This window comes from Podarcis vaucheri (assembly GCF_965113315.1).
Source record: "Podarcis vaucheri genome assembly, chromosome: Z".
In the NCBI taxonomy this organism is placed as follows: Eukaryota; Metazoa; Chordata; class Lepidosauria; order Squamata; family Lacertidae; genus Podarcis; species Podarcis vaucheri.
The window spans coordinates 23,797,574-23,816,170 of record NC_138758.1 but is presented as its reverse complement, the minus strand read 5'-3'; the positions used below and the strand labels follow the sequence as shown (position 1 = coordinate 23,816,170).

The 18,597-nt window shown below is 39.6% G+C and overlaps 1 protein-coding gene across 3 annotated transcripts in view; it reads right to left on the bottom strand.

Annotated features, from left to right (window-relative positions):
- The window catches only part of FNDC3A (fibronectin type III domain containing 3A), a 66,179-nt gene that overhangs the window by 46,306 nt on the left and 1,276 nt on the right, over positions 1 to 18,597 (bottom strand). The window contains exons 2-4 of one of the 3 annotated variants that reach the window (XM_082208514.1): positions 11,785 to 11,850; positions 3,499 to 3,639; positions 295 to 370 (exon numbers count right to left, since the gene is read on the bottom strand). In XM_082208514.1, the coding sequence (XP_082064640.1) occupies positions 295 to 370; positions 3,499 to 3,591 (169 nt within the window). In that variant the 5' untranslated portion in view covers positions 3,592 to 3,639; positions 11,785 to 11,850. The remainder of the gene's footprint in view (positions 1 to 294; positions 371 to 3,498; positions 3,640 to 11,784; positions 11,851 to 18,597) is intronic. The other 2 variants (XM_082208516.1, XM_082208515.1) reach the window with 2 other exon arrangements.

Below are 18,597 nucleotides of genomic sequence, written 5' to 3'. Positions count from 1 at the left end.
CATTAGGAACCTTGTGTGTTCTCTGCTTGTGGACTGGATGATTTAATTATGGACAGGGTGTGTGGGTGTGAGGAATGCATGCTGGTAGAAGAGTGACCCTGACTTGTAGCAGGTAATCAACCAAGATGAAAGTTTGGTCCCTCTGAATAAAAACTCTATATTGTCGCAAAATCATAAACATTGGATAGTATGTCCCAATCACAAGTATTTAATGTACTGACACAAGAAGGCATGCAAAATCAAATAAAAGCAGTTTCAGGTGACAAATGATATAAATGCGTATGAATTCATCACCTGGGATACATTGAATGTGTCCATCTTCAGTTCTAATTGTGAAAGTCTCTCCTGGATTTACCTGTACAAGAATAACCTAAGAACAAACAAAACAAACAATACTTTCAATCACATCTGGAAGCAACACCGTTTCCCAGAACACACACACTTGCGAAAATATTGGCAATACAATACTAGTTCTAAACTGTTTCTACAGTTAACTATTCTGTAACTAGGGATGTAAATATTAGTTGTAGCAGCCTTGTAAATAATCCCACAATTATTTTGTAGTAGACTTTATCTACCTGCCTGCTCTGTACACCTATTAGTCATTTATTGGGGGGGGGGGCACGAGGTAAATGCTTTTGAACAGCTTTCCTGGCCACATTGAAGCAATTCTTTTGTGCCATACACCAATTTTCTATTGCTTTGTGCCTAAGTGACTTAAGACCATTTACACAAAAAACAAACATTTCTATCCCAATTTTAGCTGCTTTCAAAAATTTAGGACTGGGATTATATTTCGGCTGCTCAACCTGTTGAAAGGCAAGAGTATGGCCACAGGCAACATATGAAATCTGCAATGGTCTATCTGCAGTGGATGCCTGTTTGCTCCTGAGATAGTTCAAGGTGTACACTGTTATCTTCAAAGCCCTCAATGGCCCTGTGCTCAGAGTATCTGTGGGAGTATTTCCTCCAATATACTCAAGGAGATGTACCACATTTGCTTTAACTTTAAATCATTTATATCTGCAGACTTTTTCTGGTACACTGAACAATTTAATCACTTTGGGACAGCTGTCAATCACCTGAAGCTACAATGACATCAGGTGAGCTGTTTTCCTTTGCCCATACAAACCAAAAAGGCTTAGAAAGCATGGGGTTTTGTAGGCACCACCAATCAGCTGATCAGCAATGAGTCACATCTTATCTGTCATATATGATATCAGCTTGTGGGGCAGGTAGGTATGACTTTGCTGAAACAGAGTTGCTGATCCAACAGAAATGTCTGGTGGTCCTAATTAGGTCCATGGGCTAGAAGTTAGGGAGTGAAGTAGCAGGTGATATGGATCAGGCAGCAGCTGAGGCCCATAAGAGCTTCTGCCAGTCAGAATAGATAATGTTGCACTAAATGGGCAAATAGTCTTCCTCAGTATAAGGCAGCTTCCCATACAGGTTAAAATATTTTAGAGAAAGCAGCACCCTGAACTTAACAGTATCCATTCTGCAAAACTGTGCGGATCAATCATTTTTTAAAATCAGTTGACAGTAACCTAACTAAGCCTTTCTTCTACACACACTTACACTGTGACCAGAGAAGTATAGTGGCAAATTGCATTGTTTCTCAAGAATGTTGCCTCAAGCCAGCTGAAAGTCTAGTACCCAAGAATGATGCCCTGTACTTGTTTGATGTGCCCAGAAAATGTGAAAACACGTGCTGGAATTAGCCAAGGATAGAACTGTAGAAGGTGATTTATTGTACTATGCAGAAGTGGGAAGGGTTGTAAAGCATATTTTGCATCTGAAAGGTCCCAGGTTTAATCCTTAGCATCTTCTGTTAAGGCTGGGGAAAACTTCTCCATGAGAGTCTGGAGGGCTCTTAGTGTACTCAACTAGATGGATCAATGTTCTGATTTGACAAGGCCAATTCCTATGTGCCTATGATTTTCAAAACATGAGTCACAGTTGTCTTCCTTTTCTACAAGCGTTTGTAGCCTGCAGCTTTCTGAATAGCTAATTAAATACTTTTCAAGCTCTGAATCAAACATTTTGCCATTATTTTTGGAAAACAACATTCTTAAGGTTTGCTTCTCCCCACAGTGATTCTACAAAGTATGCTTTGTACCATGTTTATAGAACTAAAAGTCAAAATGAGCAGCTTCTCATAGAATTTAGAAATAGTTTTGCTAGCTTGTGCTTTGATTTTAAGCTTAATTTCTCTAAATATGGAAATGCACTTTTTTCACCGTGTTTTGTCTAGAAATGTTACAACCAAAGACAGAAAATGTACACTCAGAAAGAGCCAAGTCCACACATATGTTGATCATATAATATGGACAGGAAAGGTCAATGATGACCTAACGCCACCAGAAAAATAATTACTGTCAAAATATGTTGTTCATACTGAACAAGCTTTTTTCCCACAAGAACTAAAAGACCAGAAGCCTTTGGATTATATCCAAATTAATAGTCACATTGAGAGCCTTTCTGATTACAGAGCAGGGTAAAAATATTTTAAATAATATAAACTTTCTCCTGCATGAACTTCATTGAATCAAATGCACAGACATTCCGAGGACACCAGGCTCTAAGACTATACAAAGGATACAATAAATAAAACATTTAATTTATTAAAATGTTCAACTTTGGCGTCTTCCCAGGGCTCCCAAAGCTACTTATAATGTGTCATAGGTGGCTGCTTTGGAGAAACTTCAGTCCAACCCCCAGTACTAGCTCTCCACCCTCTGTTGCATGGAACTGGCTGCACAGAGAGGAAAGGCATCTTCAAGGTAGTGAAGAGAACCATGGCAGAAAAGAATGTTGATGGATTTCTGTTCCATGAACCCAAGAGCTAACATTCCATGACTGTGTGTCACCATCTTAAAGATTATCCCATATACAGATCGAGACAGATCCAGATTTTAAATCTGCACCTGCAGTTACGTGTTCACACAAGCCCTGAAGAATAAACTTAAGTTAAGGATAATTAACTTAAGACAGGCCATAATGTAATCCACTCACCTCTTGCAATACAGGCACAGAATTAAACTCTCAATGCATAAGTAAAGCCAAGCTGAAGCCAAGCCAAGAGCATGCATTTTATGGCATTTGCTGAATTTACAAAACGTATATGTATACATTTCAAATCCATTCTTGAAAATTAGCATGGACTTATTTTACTACATTGAAGATCCTTATCCTCATTCAGTGTACCATTTTTTATTATTATTTATGGCAGTCTCATTATCTTTATTTTCATGTTGGGTAACTCTGCCATCCAGTGAAGTTTTCAAAGACAACCAGCCACACAAAAGAGGAGAACTGGCACGATTAAGGTAGCCATACAAACTGACATTGCTACAGGAGCTGTGTTATACTATTCCCTTGGTATATCTGTAATTACAGAGGGCATGCTCTGAAGACAATAAATCTAAGCGTTTACAGAGCAGAATGTCACCTCTACCAAACATTTTGGCCATTTTCATATCATGCTGGTCTACTTGCCTGTTGTGTGTTGTCCCCATTGACCATATGAGGTAGAAGTGGCACTTCATTCAAAGCGGGTGTGGCTTCTAATGGAGGAGGCTGCTCTGCCATTACAGCGAGAAATGATCATTCGTTGACAGTTCCTTTTAAAAAAATCACCTGGTGGGAAGAAAAAATAACAGTTCCAACATCAGCAAGTTTTGATATTTTGGTTCTGAAACACAGTCCCCTGATCAGAAAAGCTCAAGCACAACAATTCAAAATGTCTGTGCAAGTGGAGATAAGGGGACACATCTTACCAAAAGTGCCCACCTTAGAACTATAATCAGCAGTTTTAAAAAGATGCATGCAAGTGCGACTCGGAGTAACGTAACTAATTTTAGTGTTTGGATTACATTAGGTCTGCTTCTGTTCTCTATTAACACATCTCAACACAGAAAAACACTGCAAGAAAGGAAGAGCCCTCAGGGACAGAGTAGCATTGCTGAACAAGTATTCAAATTATTAGTTTAAAAATATAACTGGTTGTGACAAATGCTTAAAACATATTTAGTTGCAGGTGGCAACTTGGGGGAGAACAGAACACATGGGTAGCATATTAGGCCTCTTTGCCCAATTCTGGTTTCTAGCACAATGCGAGATTAACATTGTATTCCAGTATTATGAATGACTTGTGAACTTCAGAAATAAATTTCTTAGCCCATCCCAAAGGCTCTGTCTGGGCAAGTAAGAATCCACAAACAGCACATTCCCACTAAAACATTTAAAAATTCAATCAGATTAAAATACCATTTAAAAAGTCGCCCACAGCCTGCCAATTTAACCTTCATCCCTGACAGATAGCCCAGTTGGATACAGTCTTCCAAGCTTCTAAAAAACCATCACATTTGGGCTTTGAGCATAAGTGGATGGCCTCCCATGGATGCTAACTTTCCGAGTGTAGGGAATTTCTTTTACACAGGAGGCATGTAAATATATGGTCCCCTATCGGCAATCTAAAGTGACACAGTTTTGGGAATGTATTGTGTGTTTTCCTGTCACATTTCAATCAACCTTCAAGTTGAAGCTGAAGAACTGCCTTCAAAAAGTGTCATTTAATAGCTAATGTCAAAAGTCTATTTGGATACAGTTAATATTGAATAAAGGGACGTGGGTGGCGCTGTGGGTAAAAGCCTCAGCGCCTAGGGCTTGCCGATCGAAAGGTCGGCGGTTCGAATCCCCGTGGCGGGGTGCGCTCCCGCTGCTCGGTCCCAGCGCCTGCCAACCTAGCAGTTCGAAAGCACCCCGGGTGCAAGTAGATAAATAGGGACCGCTTACCAGCGGGAAGGTAAACGGCGTTCCGTGTGCTGCGCTGGCTCGCCAGATGCAGCTTTGTCACGCTGGCCACGTGACCCGGAAGTGTCTCCGGACGGCGCTGGCCCCCGGCCTATAGATGTGAGATGGGCGCACAAACCCCAGAGTCTGTCAAGACTGGCCCGTTCGGGCAGGGGTACCTTTACCTTTAATATTGAATAGGGCTGCAAGACTAACATTATAAGACACTGAGATACTGAGGTGTACAATTTAAATATTTGGAAAGATTATGACCTAGTGACTTCCAAACCTACAGGGCAAAATCTGCTCTGCATAAGGATTCCACCCCTTCCCATCCCTGTCTGTACCCACTAAATCCACTATGAAAGCTGGTGTAGCATAATGACTAACAGCTTCAAAAGAAAAACAGAAAAATAGGAACCTGATCTTATTCTGAGAGAAACCCTGCTCCATCTACTTCTACAAGATTTCAGAAAGATCTTTCATTTTCATTTCTTCATAACATTTACATTTGTTTTTCTGCCTTTCCGCATTGCTGAACACAAGATGATTTAAAGCCGTAGAAATAACAAAATATACAACATAGATTACATATCCTATGACAATACAGAGCAAATGAAGTCATAATAAAAATATGACTTTAAAATAAATAACTTATACAAAATTTCATAATCCATTTAGAATATATTACACAATAAAATTTACTCTAAAAATAGCAGGTCGTGATAATTAAACAGAAATCCACTCTCAACAATTACAATAAACCATTACTAGACTATAATCAATAAAAACTAACAGCAAAGTCACAATACATTAAAAGCCACATAAAAAGATTGAATTGAGCAACAAAGTCACATAACTTTTTATTTGGAGGTATCCAGGGTGAGATCGAACCTAGAACTTCTTCATGTAAAGAATGCATGCAAAGAGACCAGCGAACAACAGTCTCTAGTGCAAATCTTACCCCAACCACAAATTTACTAGCTGGTTTTAGCCCCCAACACAGGGATAATAATACCATTACAGAGTTGTTGCAAAGGTTATAATGATTACCTGTGTGAAGCACTTTGAACGTTAGTAATAAGCTAAATCATGGTACAGTGGTACCTCGGGTTAAGAACTTAATTCATTCTGGACGTCTGTTCTTAACCTGAAACTGTTCTTAACCTGAAGCACCACTTTAGCTAATGGGGCCTCCCGCTGCTGCCGTGGCGCCGCTGCACGATTTCTGTTCTCATCCTGAAGCAAAGTTCTAAACCCAAGGTAATATTTCTGGGTGAGCGGAGTCTGTAACCTGAAGCATCTGTAACTCGAGGTACCACTGTATTGCCCTTTACACCCAGAACACAAACACTGGCCTGATTCAGACAAAACAATCTCAGTCAACTGGTTTATTGGACTGGGAATAAATGTTCCTTCTCCCTCTTCTATCCTCCATCCTCCTGTGTACCATAATCCAAAATTTCCAGGGTTTGTTAAGTCACAGCTTCCTGAAATGCCCCAAACAGGAAACTGTAGCTTAATTACTGATTGGAAAGCATGATATGAAACCAGGAACACATCTAGGGGGAAAGAGAAAGCTAGAGGCAGCTGGAGTGGGTGGGGAGAATGCAAAAGTTTGAGACCAGGTTCCTGTGCAGACATTCCCCTACTTGCTTCACACATGCTATAGCCAGGTCTGGGAAACTCCCAGGACCTAGAATGTAAGACAGCTAGGACAATAGCTGGCTTTTATTTCTTATATTAACTGAAGAAGCAGGTCCACTTCTTCCTCCATGTGATTGAATACCTTAGTATGTACTTCAAGCTTAAATAGAGTATTGGTTGTATGTTATTATGCCATTTACAGGGGCTATTGTTTTCTTGTGTTTGCTATGTCTGTTGATCTGTCTCTTGATCTGACATGATTTAAAACATGTGATTTGCATTGAGAGATTGGGTTTTTTGAGTAAACATCAGAAATCCATTATTAAAAGGCTGAATATTTAAGAGGCACATGTTACAATGTTAATATACAACACGAAGCTGTCCACCGCCTCTTAAGCTGGTGTGACCACTACAATTCACATAAAACCAAAGACCTGCCAGCTTTACTTAATAGAAAAGTCTCCAATAGCCACAATTGCAAAGCCTGCTCAGAAGTACCAAACACCCTTAGTGCAGAGCTTTTCAAACTGTGTATCGTGACACATTTGTGTGTCGGCTGCAGTGTGAAGGTGTGTCATGTGAATGTTTCCTGCACTCCTCCTGCGGCTAGAAAGGGGTTAATTTAACCTCCAGTTTAAACTGTATCGCAAATTGATGTATGTCTAAAAATGGGTGTCACCAACATGAAAAGTTGGGAAAGTTCTGTTCTAGTGAGTATTATTATAGATAATCTGGGCAATCGCCATTCAGAGTAGCCCTGATGAGTTTTTAAGAAGTAGTCTTTTAAAAAGCCATAGTGTGTTTTCCAGATTTTCACATCAGAAATGTAAAAGTATATATTCTACTGTCAGAGGCACAGCGCTTCTCCATACCAATTGCTGAGACCGCTGTTACACTCAGGGTCCTGTGTGCAGATTTTCCATGGGCAGAAGGTTGGCCCTTCTGAAAACTGGATAGGAACTGGATAGGAAGTAGGAAAATGGCATAGGGGATCTGCTGCTCCCTCATCAAATTTTGAACCTTTGGTTTGATCCAGCAAGCCTCTTATGATTTTCCACACATTTTCCACACTGAAATCAAGGTTCTTAACTTTAGCTGGATGCTCCCCAAATGTTTCAAAAAATAATGGGCACCAGAAGCTCATAATTCAGAACTACTGATTGTTCCTACAGGTGTTCTAATCTATAGATAGGCAGCACACATATAGAAAAGATCTCAATCACTGTGTCACGGAGATGCTCAGACCACATACCCACTCTTCTCTAAACAAGACCCTGCTTACTTCCCTCCAGCTCTAATATTGGAGCCAAGCACTGGAGTGACCAGGAATCACTGTTCTCCCTACATCTCACCTTTGACATGGGAAGAGGGGGAATGGGAAAGGGGGGCTGTGCTGAGACATAGAGTGGGGTCAAGTAGAAGGGGAGCAGCAAGACTCCGGTAAACTAAAGTTTTGGCATGGCTACCAGTGCTGGTCAAAATATGTGAATCCCAATGGAAGCTATTTGGTCTTTCCTGGAAAAGGGCATATAACTTAAGTATAATGGTCTTAATGCTTTCTTGTATCTTGTGGCTCACAGTTATCAAAGCTAATATCACATTCAGATCTGGCTGTTATGAGAACAAAGGAGGTTTACAAACAACAACATTAAATGAACTGTAGTCCAGTCTGGCAATCTCAGAGGAGGAACACTTCAGGGAACAGAAATGTCCTGTTCCTGTCCCCCCACCCCTTCATGAAGCTTGACTGTGCCTTGAAATATGGATTTTTAAATACCCCATACTTCTTTTAAGAATGTGTTTTCAGGTTGCTGAAAAATCCAGCTAGTACTGCATTTACAGCTACGACCAAGTCCAGCATAATCTTTAATTAAAAAACACACTGTTAAAAAGGTACCAAACTTTAAGAAAGGTTTGCATGTGAAGTAAGATGCCTAGAGTTGGATCATACCTGCAAGAAAAAACCTTAGTAGTTTCTTTTGGGCTTCTGACTCATTGACCCCAATACTGAACTTTGAGAAACATACAATTCAGTATATAACTCATGTTTGTTTGACCGTGCAAATGCAAAGACAAAAATCCCCACAGGCAGGCATTTTTCATATAATATGAAAGCAGTCATAGAAATAAGTCCCCATGACTGAAGACAAAGCCCTCTACAAACCTGAAACTTCTAGACCGCCTCTCCTTTGCTATTTCCCCCAGTTAAACACATCTGTAACACCTTGTTAGATTACTTTTGAAAGGGCTTCTCTTCACTACAGCAGGACCACACACGAACATTTCAGGCAAATTGGTTTCCATATTGCAAAATTCAAGGGAGTTTGGAAAAAAACAGAAAACCCATTATAACTTAATTTCGGGAAGGAGGGGGTGGCATGGACCATCACCTCTCCATAATAGCAATCTGTTCATAAACTAAATATATGTTTTTTATTAAATCTTTAGAAATAATGTTGAATGTTTCCCAAGGGGGATTATATGCACCCCTCTTTTGCGTATAATATTTGGCTTCCATCCAGATAAGTACCACAGGTTATGTTGAGACACTGGACATGTTTCTTAGGTATTGCTCAACAAGTACACATAGTCAAACATTTTCTGTGTTCACAGATGGAAAATAGCCACATAATTAATATGTGAAACAGCTTTGGCTGTGGCAGGGATAAACCACTGCAGGGTTTTTTGAAGAAACAAAACAAAACATACAATTCCTGAAACACTCTGAAGTACAAGAGACTTCCTTGTAGATTTCCTTATGAACTATGCTATCACTCCATATATATATATATATATATATATGCTTTCGTAGATTTTCACGGGTATAGGAATGCAGGTTTTGGTGTCTTCGGGTGTCTTCCCGTGTAAGAGTCGGGGTGTCTGTGCGACGTTTCGACGAGGTCTCACTCGTCATCTTCAGGCTGGTGCTTTCGGCTTCTTGTTACTGGAACAAGAAGCCGAAAGCACCAGCCTGAAGATGACGAGTGAGACCTCGTCGAAACGTCGCACAGACACCCCGACTCTTACACGGGAAGACACCCGAAGACACCAAAACCTGCATATATATATATATATATATATATATATATATATATAGTCATTTACAAAGACAGAAGTCTGCAGAAGTGTCTGATGCAAAATTATTAGCTCCGTATTAGCATTAGGAGATTCATTTCATTTACCACATTATTATGAAGATCTGTATAGGCTTAAACTTGCCGCAAGCAAACTTAACTTTCCAATGCAATCATCTAGGATGAGTCCACTTTGCAGTTGAAAATCCTGGACTTCGTTTCCTCTATGCCCCATAAGCTAAGAGGAACGGAGTGTAATGGAGCCATGGGTGAATAAGACTGGCTGTCATTTATCCAAATCCCACCAAGAGTTCTCTTTCATATACCCCACAATCACATTGAAGGGGGAGAGAAAAAGTGGACCATTTGCTTTGCGGGAAGCAAAGGTTTACTAGAATGGGAGATGCACCATGTCAGCCACACCCCATGATATTGCTTGGCTACAGTTGTAACTGCAAGTAGTAACAGTAAAACAAATAAACAGCTAGTTTCATTTGAAAGCAAAAAATCAAGAACCATTCAGGACAGGACTTCTACAATGGCTCTAGCATTGTGGGTATCATCTCATAGTACAATGACCCAATATTCCAGGTGTGGGGAACCTTCAGCTCTCCATATATTGCTAAACTACAAATCCCATCATCACCAGCCACTGACTATCTTTGCTGGAGCTGATGGGAGTTGTATTTCAGCAACACTTGGAGGGCCAAAAGTTCCCCACCCCTGAAATATTCTCACAAATCATTGGGTAGGCTTTTAATAATGCAAGAGGAGGGAAGAGAGCAAGCTACCTCAAGATCTTGAAGAGCTGCTGCCAGTCAATTGGCAATACTAGGGCAGGTACACTAATGATCTGACAGTGAAAGACGTAGCACTGCATTCAATTATATTTCTATTCAGAGCAGACCCACTGAAATTTTTGGACATGACTAACTTGGATCCATTTATTTCAATATGTTGGGGGGTTATTGGGTTGTTTTTGTTTTTATTTTGATTATGATTATGTATTTTGTGGTTTTATATTCTGATTTTATCCTGTGAACCGCCCTGAGACCTGCAGTTATAGGGTGGTATACAAATTTTAATAATAATAATAATAATAATAATAATAATAATAATAATAGTTCTACTCTAAGTAGAAATGAGTTAACTACAACCAATAGCTCATTATTCCCTAGCAAAAATATTATTATTCAAAACAAAATGCACCAATTTACATAGTCCAGCACAAAATTATTTGATGAATAATTTTGACTTCCTGAAAAATGGTACTTCAATTTTACAAGTAATATACAAATCCCTTAGTTCAGGGAAGTGATGGTCAGGATGATAATCCAATATGGAAGATTTGTTCATCTCACTTTTCCCAAGAGTGAAAGAATATATGTACTCTGCCTCATTTTTTTAAATATCTGGATTCAATTTTAAAGGGCATTTTAATGCATCAAGAAGTCTCATGCTTATCTTTCAAAAATTATCTGACTCAGCAGGAGATCCATACTTTAGCAGAACTGATTTAAGCTTAAGAGTATGGGACACTTCTTCACCCTATTTATATATAGAGTACTGTACTTATGGAGACCCTCACAGCAGCAACTTGTCTCTCTTTCTCTTCATTTTACAACTTCTGTGCCAGAACTGTTAGTGACTCATGGCCACATCCTGTACTGCCTAACAAATCCTCCCCCAGATAATCCTCTGTGAATTCTTCAGAGAGCAAGGGGCCTGAGGCTTAGGGGAACCCTACATGCTGAACACAGACACTACCAAAGTTTAAAATAATAAGACCAGGTTATTAATTTTCCCAGCTTGTAATGTCCACATACAGTCCAAGGAAAACTCACTTGACTTTAAATACCTTTTCTGCTTATAATTGACACTGATGTTATGATTTTGGTCTAGCTGCTCAAATATAGCAGCAGCCACTGCTACATACTTAGATTATTCTTCTCAGTAAAACTGTAGCTTTAAAATGAAATTAAAAAAAAATGAAAATCTAGTTATAGGGCAATACCAACACTCCATCTCAATCAATTGGATTGGGAGTTTCCAAGCAGAAAGGCTCAAGAGCATGCAGCATCCAATATACAGCCAAACTCTGGTGAAATGTGGTTGGTTGGCTGCAAGGGTCAGCCAACTGAATCCTGATCTAAATGAACAACAACCCAATATTGGGTCATACCATTTGAGGGGAGGGGAAAGAAGAAAGATGAACTCTCTAAGTCTTCTGTGAGAATGATTCCTGGGTGGTTGTTCCATGGCTGCTTACCTGCTCCCTTTGCCTGGGTGGAGTAGAGCTTCACTGTTTGGTGCTTTGGTGCTGAATGACCCTTGCCTATAGTTGTGACATAAGAACAAAATAACATAAGAAAATGGCCCATCTTTTCCAGCAACCTGTTCTCACAGTGGCCAACCAGATGCCCCAGGACACCTCTATCTTCCTTTCCCCACAAAGTATCGTTTCCCCAAGGTACCAGGTAGAATGGATCAGAACTAGACAGGCAGGCATTCGTGCATCCAACTGCAAAAGCCAAAGATGTAGGAAGGGAAAGCAACCTATTTTCCCCACTCTCAAACTTTCTAGCTCAGAATATAAGGTGGGGAAGAAATGGAGGAAAGGGAAAGAGGAAAAATAATGGGCATTATGTTAAAAATATTGTTTTGTATATACAAAGCAATGTATTTAGGGGGGAAAGTGGGTACTTTTCTTAAATAGAAAACTGGAGAAAATCCCGAGCTATTAAAATGACTCTGGCATCCAGGACTTCTAAATACTCTCCCTTTTCCTTGTTTTATTTTGTCATCTGGGGCTGTGTGGGGAGTGCCAACCAACATTATCTCTGCGTATAACCAAGTGCCAAAGAGAAGTGTTGATAAAAACTCAAGTTATCAAATAAAACACTCTTCCTAAGCTGCAATTCTCATTACCAAAGCAAAGGCTCATTTACAAACACTGGCCTGCCAGCTGTAAGCTAGACTCCCCCATCCCAACTTCTAAGGCAAATGAACTTTGCTTATCGGAGAAAAAGTACATTAAAGCCAAATGCATGTTACATTTGAATGAGATCATTTATAAGAACAATACTTTTTCTACATCTAACACACCCACATCCATGCAGTGTGTACTAAAGTAAAATACTGCGCAAAATGGTTCGAAGACCCCACTTAGATAATATGTTTCTTAGGACATTTGCTAGTCTTTAGTCCTCTTTGTGCTTTATTGCAGTGAACTAAGACAGCTACCCTTCCAGAAATCAACATTCAGCATTTTAACAGCTGTAGCATCCATGGGAGTGTGATGAAACTGTGTTTAATTATAATTTCATTTTAAAATATAGTTCACATTATTTAGGCAAAAGAGAAATGGATTTTAATGGGGCTTTTATTTTATTTTTTAAAAAGCAATAGTAAATAAAAGAACTGACCTTCGTTTCAAACTCAACAAAGCACCCAAAGTGAATTATAACATTATATTAAAGCAGTCATGCAAAATCTGTAATTGAAACAGAACAGGCACTAAATGTGAAATGAGTCAACAGAGCACAAAAAAGTCAACACAACCTAGCTAAATGCCAGCAAGTTCATTTTAAAACAAAACTAAATTTTAAAAAGAAAGAAAATTAAGTTGTGGTAGCTGGTAGGCATTATATAGAGAAGGGGCCTATCAAATCTTCCACAGAAGCCATCCAATCAAGTAGGTGCTGAATCGAAGTAAGCTGGTGAGTTCACCAATTCCAAAGTTAAATTATGGAACAAATTAAAGCAGTAATTCCCAAAATGTGTGTCACAAGAAATGCTTAATTAAATATGCACTGAAAAATCAACACCATAATTTGAGATACAACCAGTGTCTGTAACTTGAATGGGGAGGACTTATACAGAACTGGCACCACTTCTCTGTTAATATAGTACTAACGCAATCCAGAGGACAGAAGGATTCAGCAGAAGATATACCAGCATCAGATGACAAAGCCCACACTGTAGCTGACAAACACAGATTAATCCCTCATACATCATTACTGGCAAACAGCAGGATCCCAAACCTGAAGCCAGCCCACCTATGGAAAGTGGGGTTATAGAAACTGGGAGGCAATATTAATGTGACTTTCCTTCAGTTGCAAGGTGGATACTTGACCACTGTTCTTGTAGCTAACCCTATTAATCTAACTAGTACTCAGTCAATAAAGGGAATATGTATCTTTTTAGGGGCAGAACAGTTAGCCTCTAATGTTAACCCCCCAAATTAATGTGCCATCAGAAGTTGGGAAACATTGCTTTAAAGGGATCATACGGGGGGGGGGGGAGAGAGATTTGACTAGTCATCCTTATGCTCATCCATGCCCATCTATTTCAGATTTCTCAAGCAATTATTTCAAAGAGAACAAACATTACTATACATTTTATCATATATACTTTTGAATACTGCCAAATATATATAAATAGATAGAACTGCCCTACGCATTTTCACCCAGAAATACAAAATACTATGTCAAATGAATATAAGAACTATGACTCTCAAGTTTCTGCTAGCTATTTCTAAACTGCTAATGGAATAACTAGACTCCCAAATTCTTAGGAATAAGCATCAGATTTCTAGACTGTAGGCAAACAGTGGTGTTTTATTTGAGGCTTGATTGTAATTTATTTTCAAAATAATGAGAAATTCATTGAAAAATGTGGAGTGAAATATTTAAACATATAGTAAGTAAGTCACATGTACACAGCTGTTCTTTACACTGAAATGGGACCAGAGATTAACTGAGCTTACGAAGAATGGAAAGTTTGATTGGCAATGGGAACATTCAGTAAGGTTACACTGTTAACTAGACTGAATGATTCTTTCAATAAAATAAAATAAATATTTGATCTGGCATTGAACTTCAGAGTTCAACCCATTCACATTGCAACATTCAGCATATGGCTGCCAAAATAGATCTTCTTTACCAGCATCAACTTCAAAGTACATCAATTAGAGTCCAATACAGCTTGGGAAAAGATTAAGGATGGGGTTTTCAAATACCAAGGAAACTAGTATGGCAGGACCCAATTCAGAAAGCCAGGACATTTTTATTTGCAATTGCCTGCAGCTATCAGACATGATAGCTAAATGGAACCTGGGGTAGCATTTCCTCAAATATCAGCTGAAGGGGCAGGGGCAGGAAAAGTACAGGGAATATTGTTGTGTTCATGCCCTGCTCTGGGTTTCCCATTCCCACAGGATGTTAGAATATACTATTGTGACTAATTTATCCAGTATGCACAGTGCATTTCAGAGTACAAAATGACAGGTCCCTCGCCAAGGAGCTTAAAATTCAACATAGGGGATAAAGTGTGTGCAGTAGGTTGGGGGTGGAAGCAGCAGTTCACAAGGAAATAATTTGTTTTTGCTGTGGGCCCTTGTACAAGGAAACATGAGAATTAGGGGTGAGTGCCAAAGGATTCATGGAAAGAAGATGCACCCTTTGTTTGTTCAAGAAGGGCTGTTTTACCGTTCTGACCATCCAGGCTACTTACAGAAAGGTTTGCCTGTAAGACCACACATTTCTAGATCTTCTGGTCACTTCAGCGGCACCAATGGAAGGGGAGACAACATTTTGCAAGTCTCTGCCACCCTCAAGCAAGTGTGCTTACCAAGCAGTGCATCCCTAACCCCTCCCTCACTATTCTGTCTACCCACCTCTCAGTTCAACCTTCCGACCTGTCCATCCATTTGCCAAAGTAAATGTTTGTGCTGATGCAGTGGAAGGACCCTGATCTGCGTGAGATCATTTGTGTGCAACATCTGTGCAAATCTGAGGATCCTGGGAGCTCCCATGGTGCAGCCTTTCGAGCAATCAGATTGCAGAATCACCAAGAAATGGTGTGTCCACACTGATCAATTTACACAGAAAGGCTTGTGTTAACACGAGTGAGGGAATAAATTATGGCTGCCTCCACAATAAGCTCTTCCAGAATGTAATAAAGAGTTCAGTGTGTGTTCCTCACCAAGGAATCCCAACCTTTTCATTTAAAGTCTGGTTTGCAGAAGAGATAACAGCTGAAAACTAACCATCTTGACCTTGGCAAACTTAATCACAACATGTCTTTTGAAGCATTCTCCAAAGCAGGTGAAGGGAGGAGAGTAAAAAAGCTTGTTTTAGGGGAAGTCTATGTGCAATGATAAATTCCTTTGAAAAATCGCTAATGTCATTTTAATTAGGATACACAGCAGGCTTTTAAATAAATAAAAAAATGTATTCCTAAAGGCCACCTGAAACCAATTTTGGGGTGTGCGTAGAATGGTTCCTAACACTTCGCACCAAATGATCAATTATGCATAAGAAAGTTCAGAACACATACTGGTTATAATCAAGTCTTGGGCTGCAATATCATACAGCTTGGAACCAGAGCCACATTTACACCATACAGAGTTAGGAACTCAGATATATAAGCTAGGTGCCAGCTGGCTCATTAAACCAAGGTTGCAGTCACCAAAATGGAATGTCCATTTGCCATTTTGGGGTAAGACAGCTCTAAAGTCTTATTTTTCAAATGATGGACTGACCATGATTGATTCTCAGTTAAGCATCTGGCTTGTTCAGATCATAACCTTGAGCTCGCTTAAGAACCTTGAGACCTCAAAGAAGAAATGTCACTTGATCCAAGGACAGTGCACATGTATACTGGCCTATCCCGAACTCTTTCTTAATGGTGACTGCTCCTGCTCAGACTTCACAGAAAAAGCAGTTTGGTTCCAGAAATTCATTCTGATTGTGCAGATAAAATATAACTGTTAATTTTTTACAGGATGGGATATTAGTGTGTGAAACTAGTCCAGGTCCAATGATCCTCAAATGGTGGAGATGTCAGGCGTCATCCTGGCACCCAGGCATTTTCACAAGTGATTGAAAGTCAAGTGCAAAATGTGCCTGGCACCTGGCTAATTTTGAACACTGATATAAGCATTATTATATCATTTTAAACACTCATGGTTTCTACCAAATAATTATGGGAGCTGTTGTTTGTTAAAGGTGCTGAGAGTTGTTAAGAGGCCCTTATTCCCCTCACAGTGCTGCAATTCCAAAAGCAATTTTAGTATGCAATCTTAAGTGTCCTGTTCAGAGTGAGTGTGTGTGTGCATGTGTGCACAAAGTAGTAGATGAACCACCTCTTCCAAAGACTTGCTGGCATGTACCACCCAAGGAGGGACTTAACTCTTATTGCATGGCATCTTATTCTCTCTCTTCCTCCCCATCCCCACGAGTTCTACATGGGGGTGGGGAGTGTGAGAGAGAGAGAATTGAAAAATGAGACCCCACTAATTGATTCTTACTATTCTTTTATATTGTAAAGTTTAAATGTTATTGTTTTAAGTTTGTTTTGCTTTATTACATATCATTGCTATTTTAACTTTTTGTAAGTTGCCCTGGCAACATCAGTGGTCTTTGACAAATTACTAACCTTCAGCATAACCAGCCTCACAGTGCTGTTGCAAAGCTTAGGGGGTTACTCAGAGCTTTACAGAAGTGAGAAATAATAACATTTATATTTTTTTAGGTCTTTTCTTACATTAGAGGGAGTCGCAAACATCATCTCAATAATTGCCACAACACTTCCCAGCTTGTAGCTACACCAACCTCTTAATAATCAACTCTAGTTGGGGGGAGGGGGGCTAACACACAACTGAAGCTATCAATTTACATACCCAGATTAAAATTAAGTTGGCTTCTTCAAATGACAAGCTTGATAAATCTTGGAACAATCAGGCAATATAACAGAATTAAAGATTATACTATGCTGTTCTTCGGCGATCACAACATATCTAGTGTAAATCTTTATGGCTCATAGAGATGCAACTATACTTGAACGCTTATTATTATTTAAACAGCTTGAAATCACAAGTCATGAGCCTATTGAAAAATCACTTGGATTTCAAGTTAGCGTTATGGCATATGTAGGCAGGTATTACTTTTTTAGTTTAAATTACAGTTTGCCATCCTAAGCATACATATGTATTTACCAGCATAAATGTGTGAATACTGAACAAAGCATGCATTCTTAAAAATTCAATAATAAAAAGCAAGTATGTTTTATACAGCAGTGTGAAGCAAATAGTATAAAGGCAAAAATATAAACATTTCTTCATTACATTTGAACACAGTAAAAGCTGGAAATGCACATGCATGCAAACAGGAAACACACACAAACAGTATGAGTTAAGTACACCTGCCAGCTTTTGCATCATCCACAGCCAACTGGCATGATTACAGGACAACACACCACTTGCCATATGTTGAGAAAGGGGTTCTGCAAGATTGGGGGTTTCCATCAACTGAATCACAAGCCCTACGAATTTAATAACAGAGAAAAAGAGGGCTGATGACTGCAGTTCTGTATAGCTACCTATTGAATAATCACAACACTTTCTGCCTTGACTACTGAACCTCTGCTACTTCAAAAGCCAGGAACAAGCACGGGGTAAAAATACTCATCTATCCAAATCTGCTGGCTACAATAACTACCTTTTACACAAGAGAGAAGTTCAGGAAGGTACTATACAGTATATCTAAAAGCTGTGCACTCACTCTAGTCAAAGGGGAATAGCCAGAAGGCTACGTGGCATTCAGACACAGCAGCACCAGGGGGAGGGGGAGGGGAAGAGAAAGCAGAAGAGAAGAAAGGAAAGACATCACCTTTCCATGCCCCCGGACTAATAATTTGCAGCAGGTAATAAAAGCAAAAGGAAATATCTGATTGCAGTGCTAGAACGAACCCTTCCAAAAAGGAGCAGTGATCAACAGAAAGGTCAGCTTTCTAACTGGGATACACTGGAGTATGCTGAAGGGGTGGGTGGAGAGAAGAGGGCACTAAAGGGGACTTCCTGCAACACAGCAGAGATTCAGGTTGACATGGCAGGTGTGCAAAGTTTAGGTCTGACTGCTGAACTCCACTACCGCAAGAGAACAATAATATGAGCTCTTTTACATTCACCTACTTCTCAGGCACTTCATTGCACCCATAAGCACAAACCCCCTCGAAAGACTAGCCTCTTTCAACTACCTGCCATTTGAAACACAAATCCGCACACCTGAAGCACAAACAG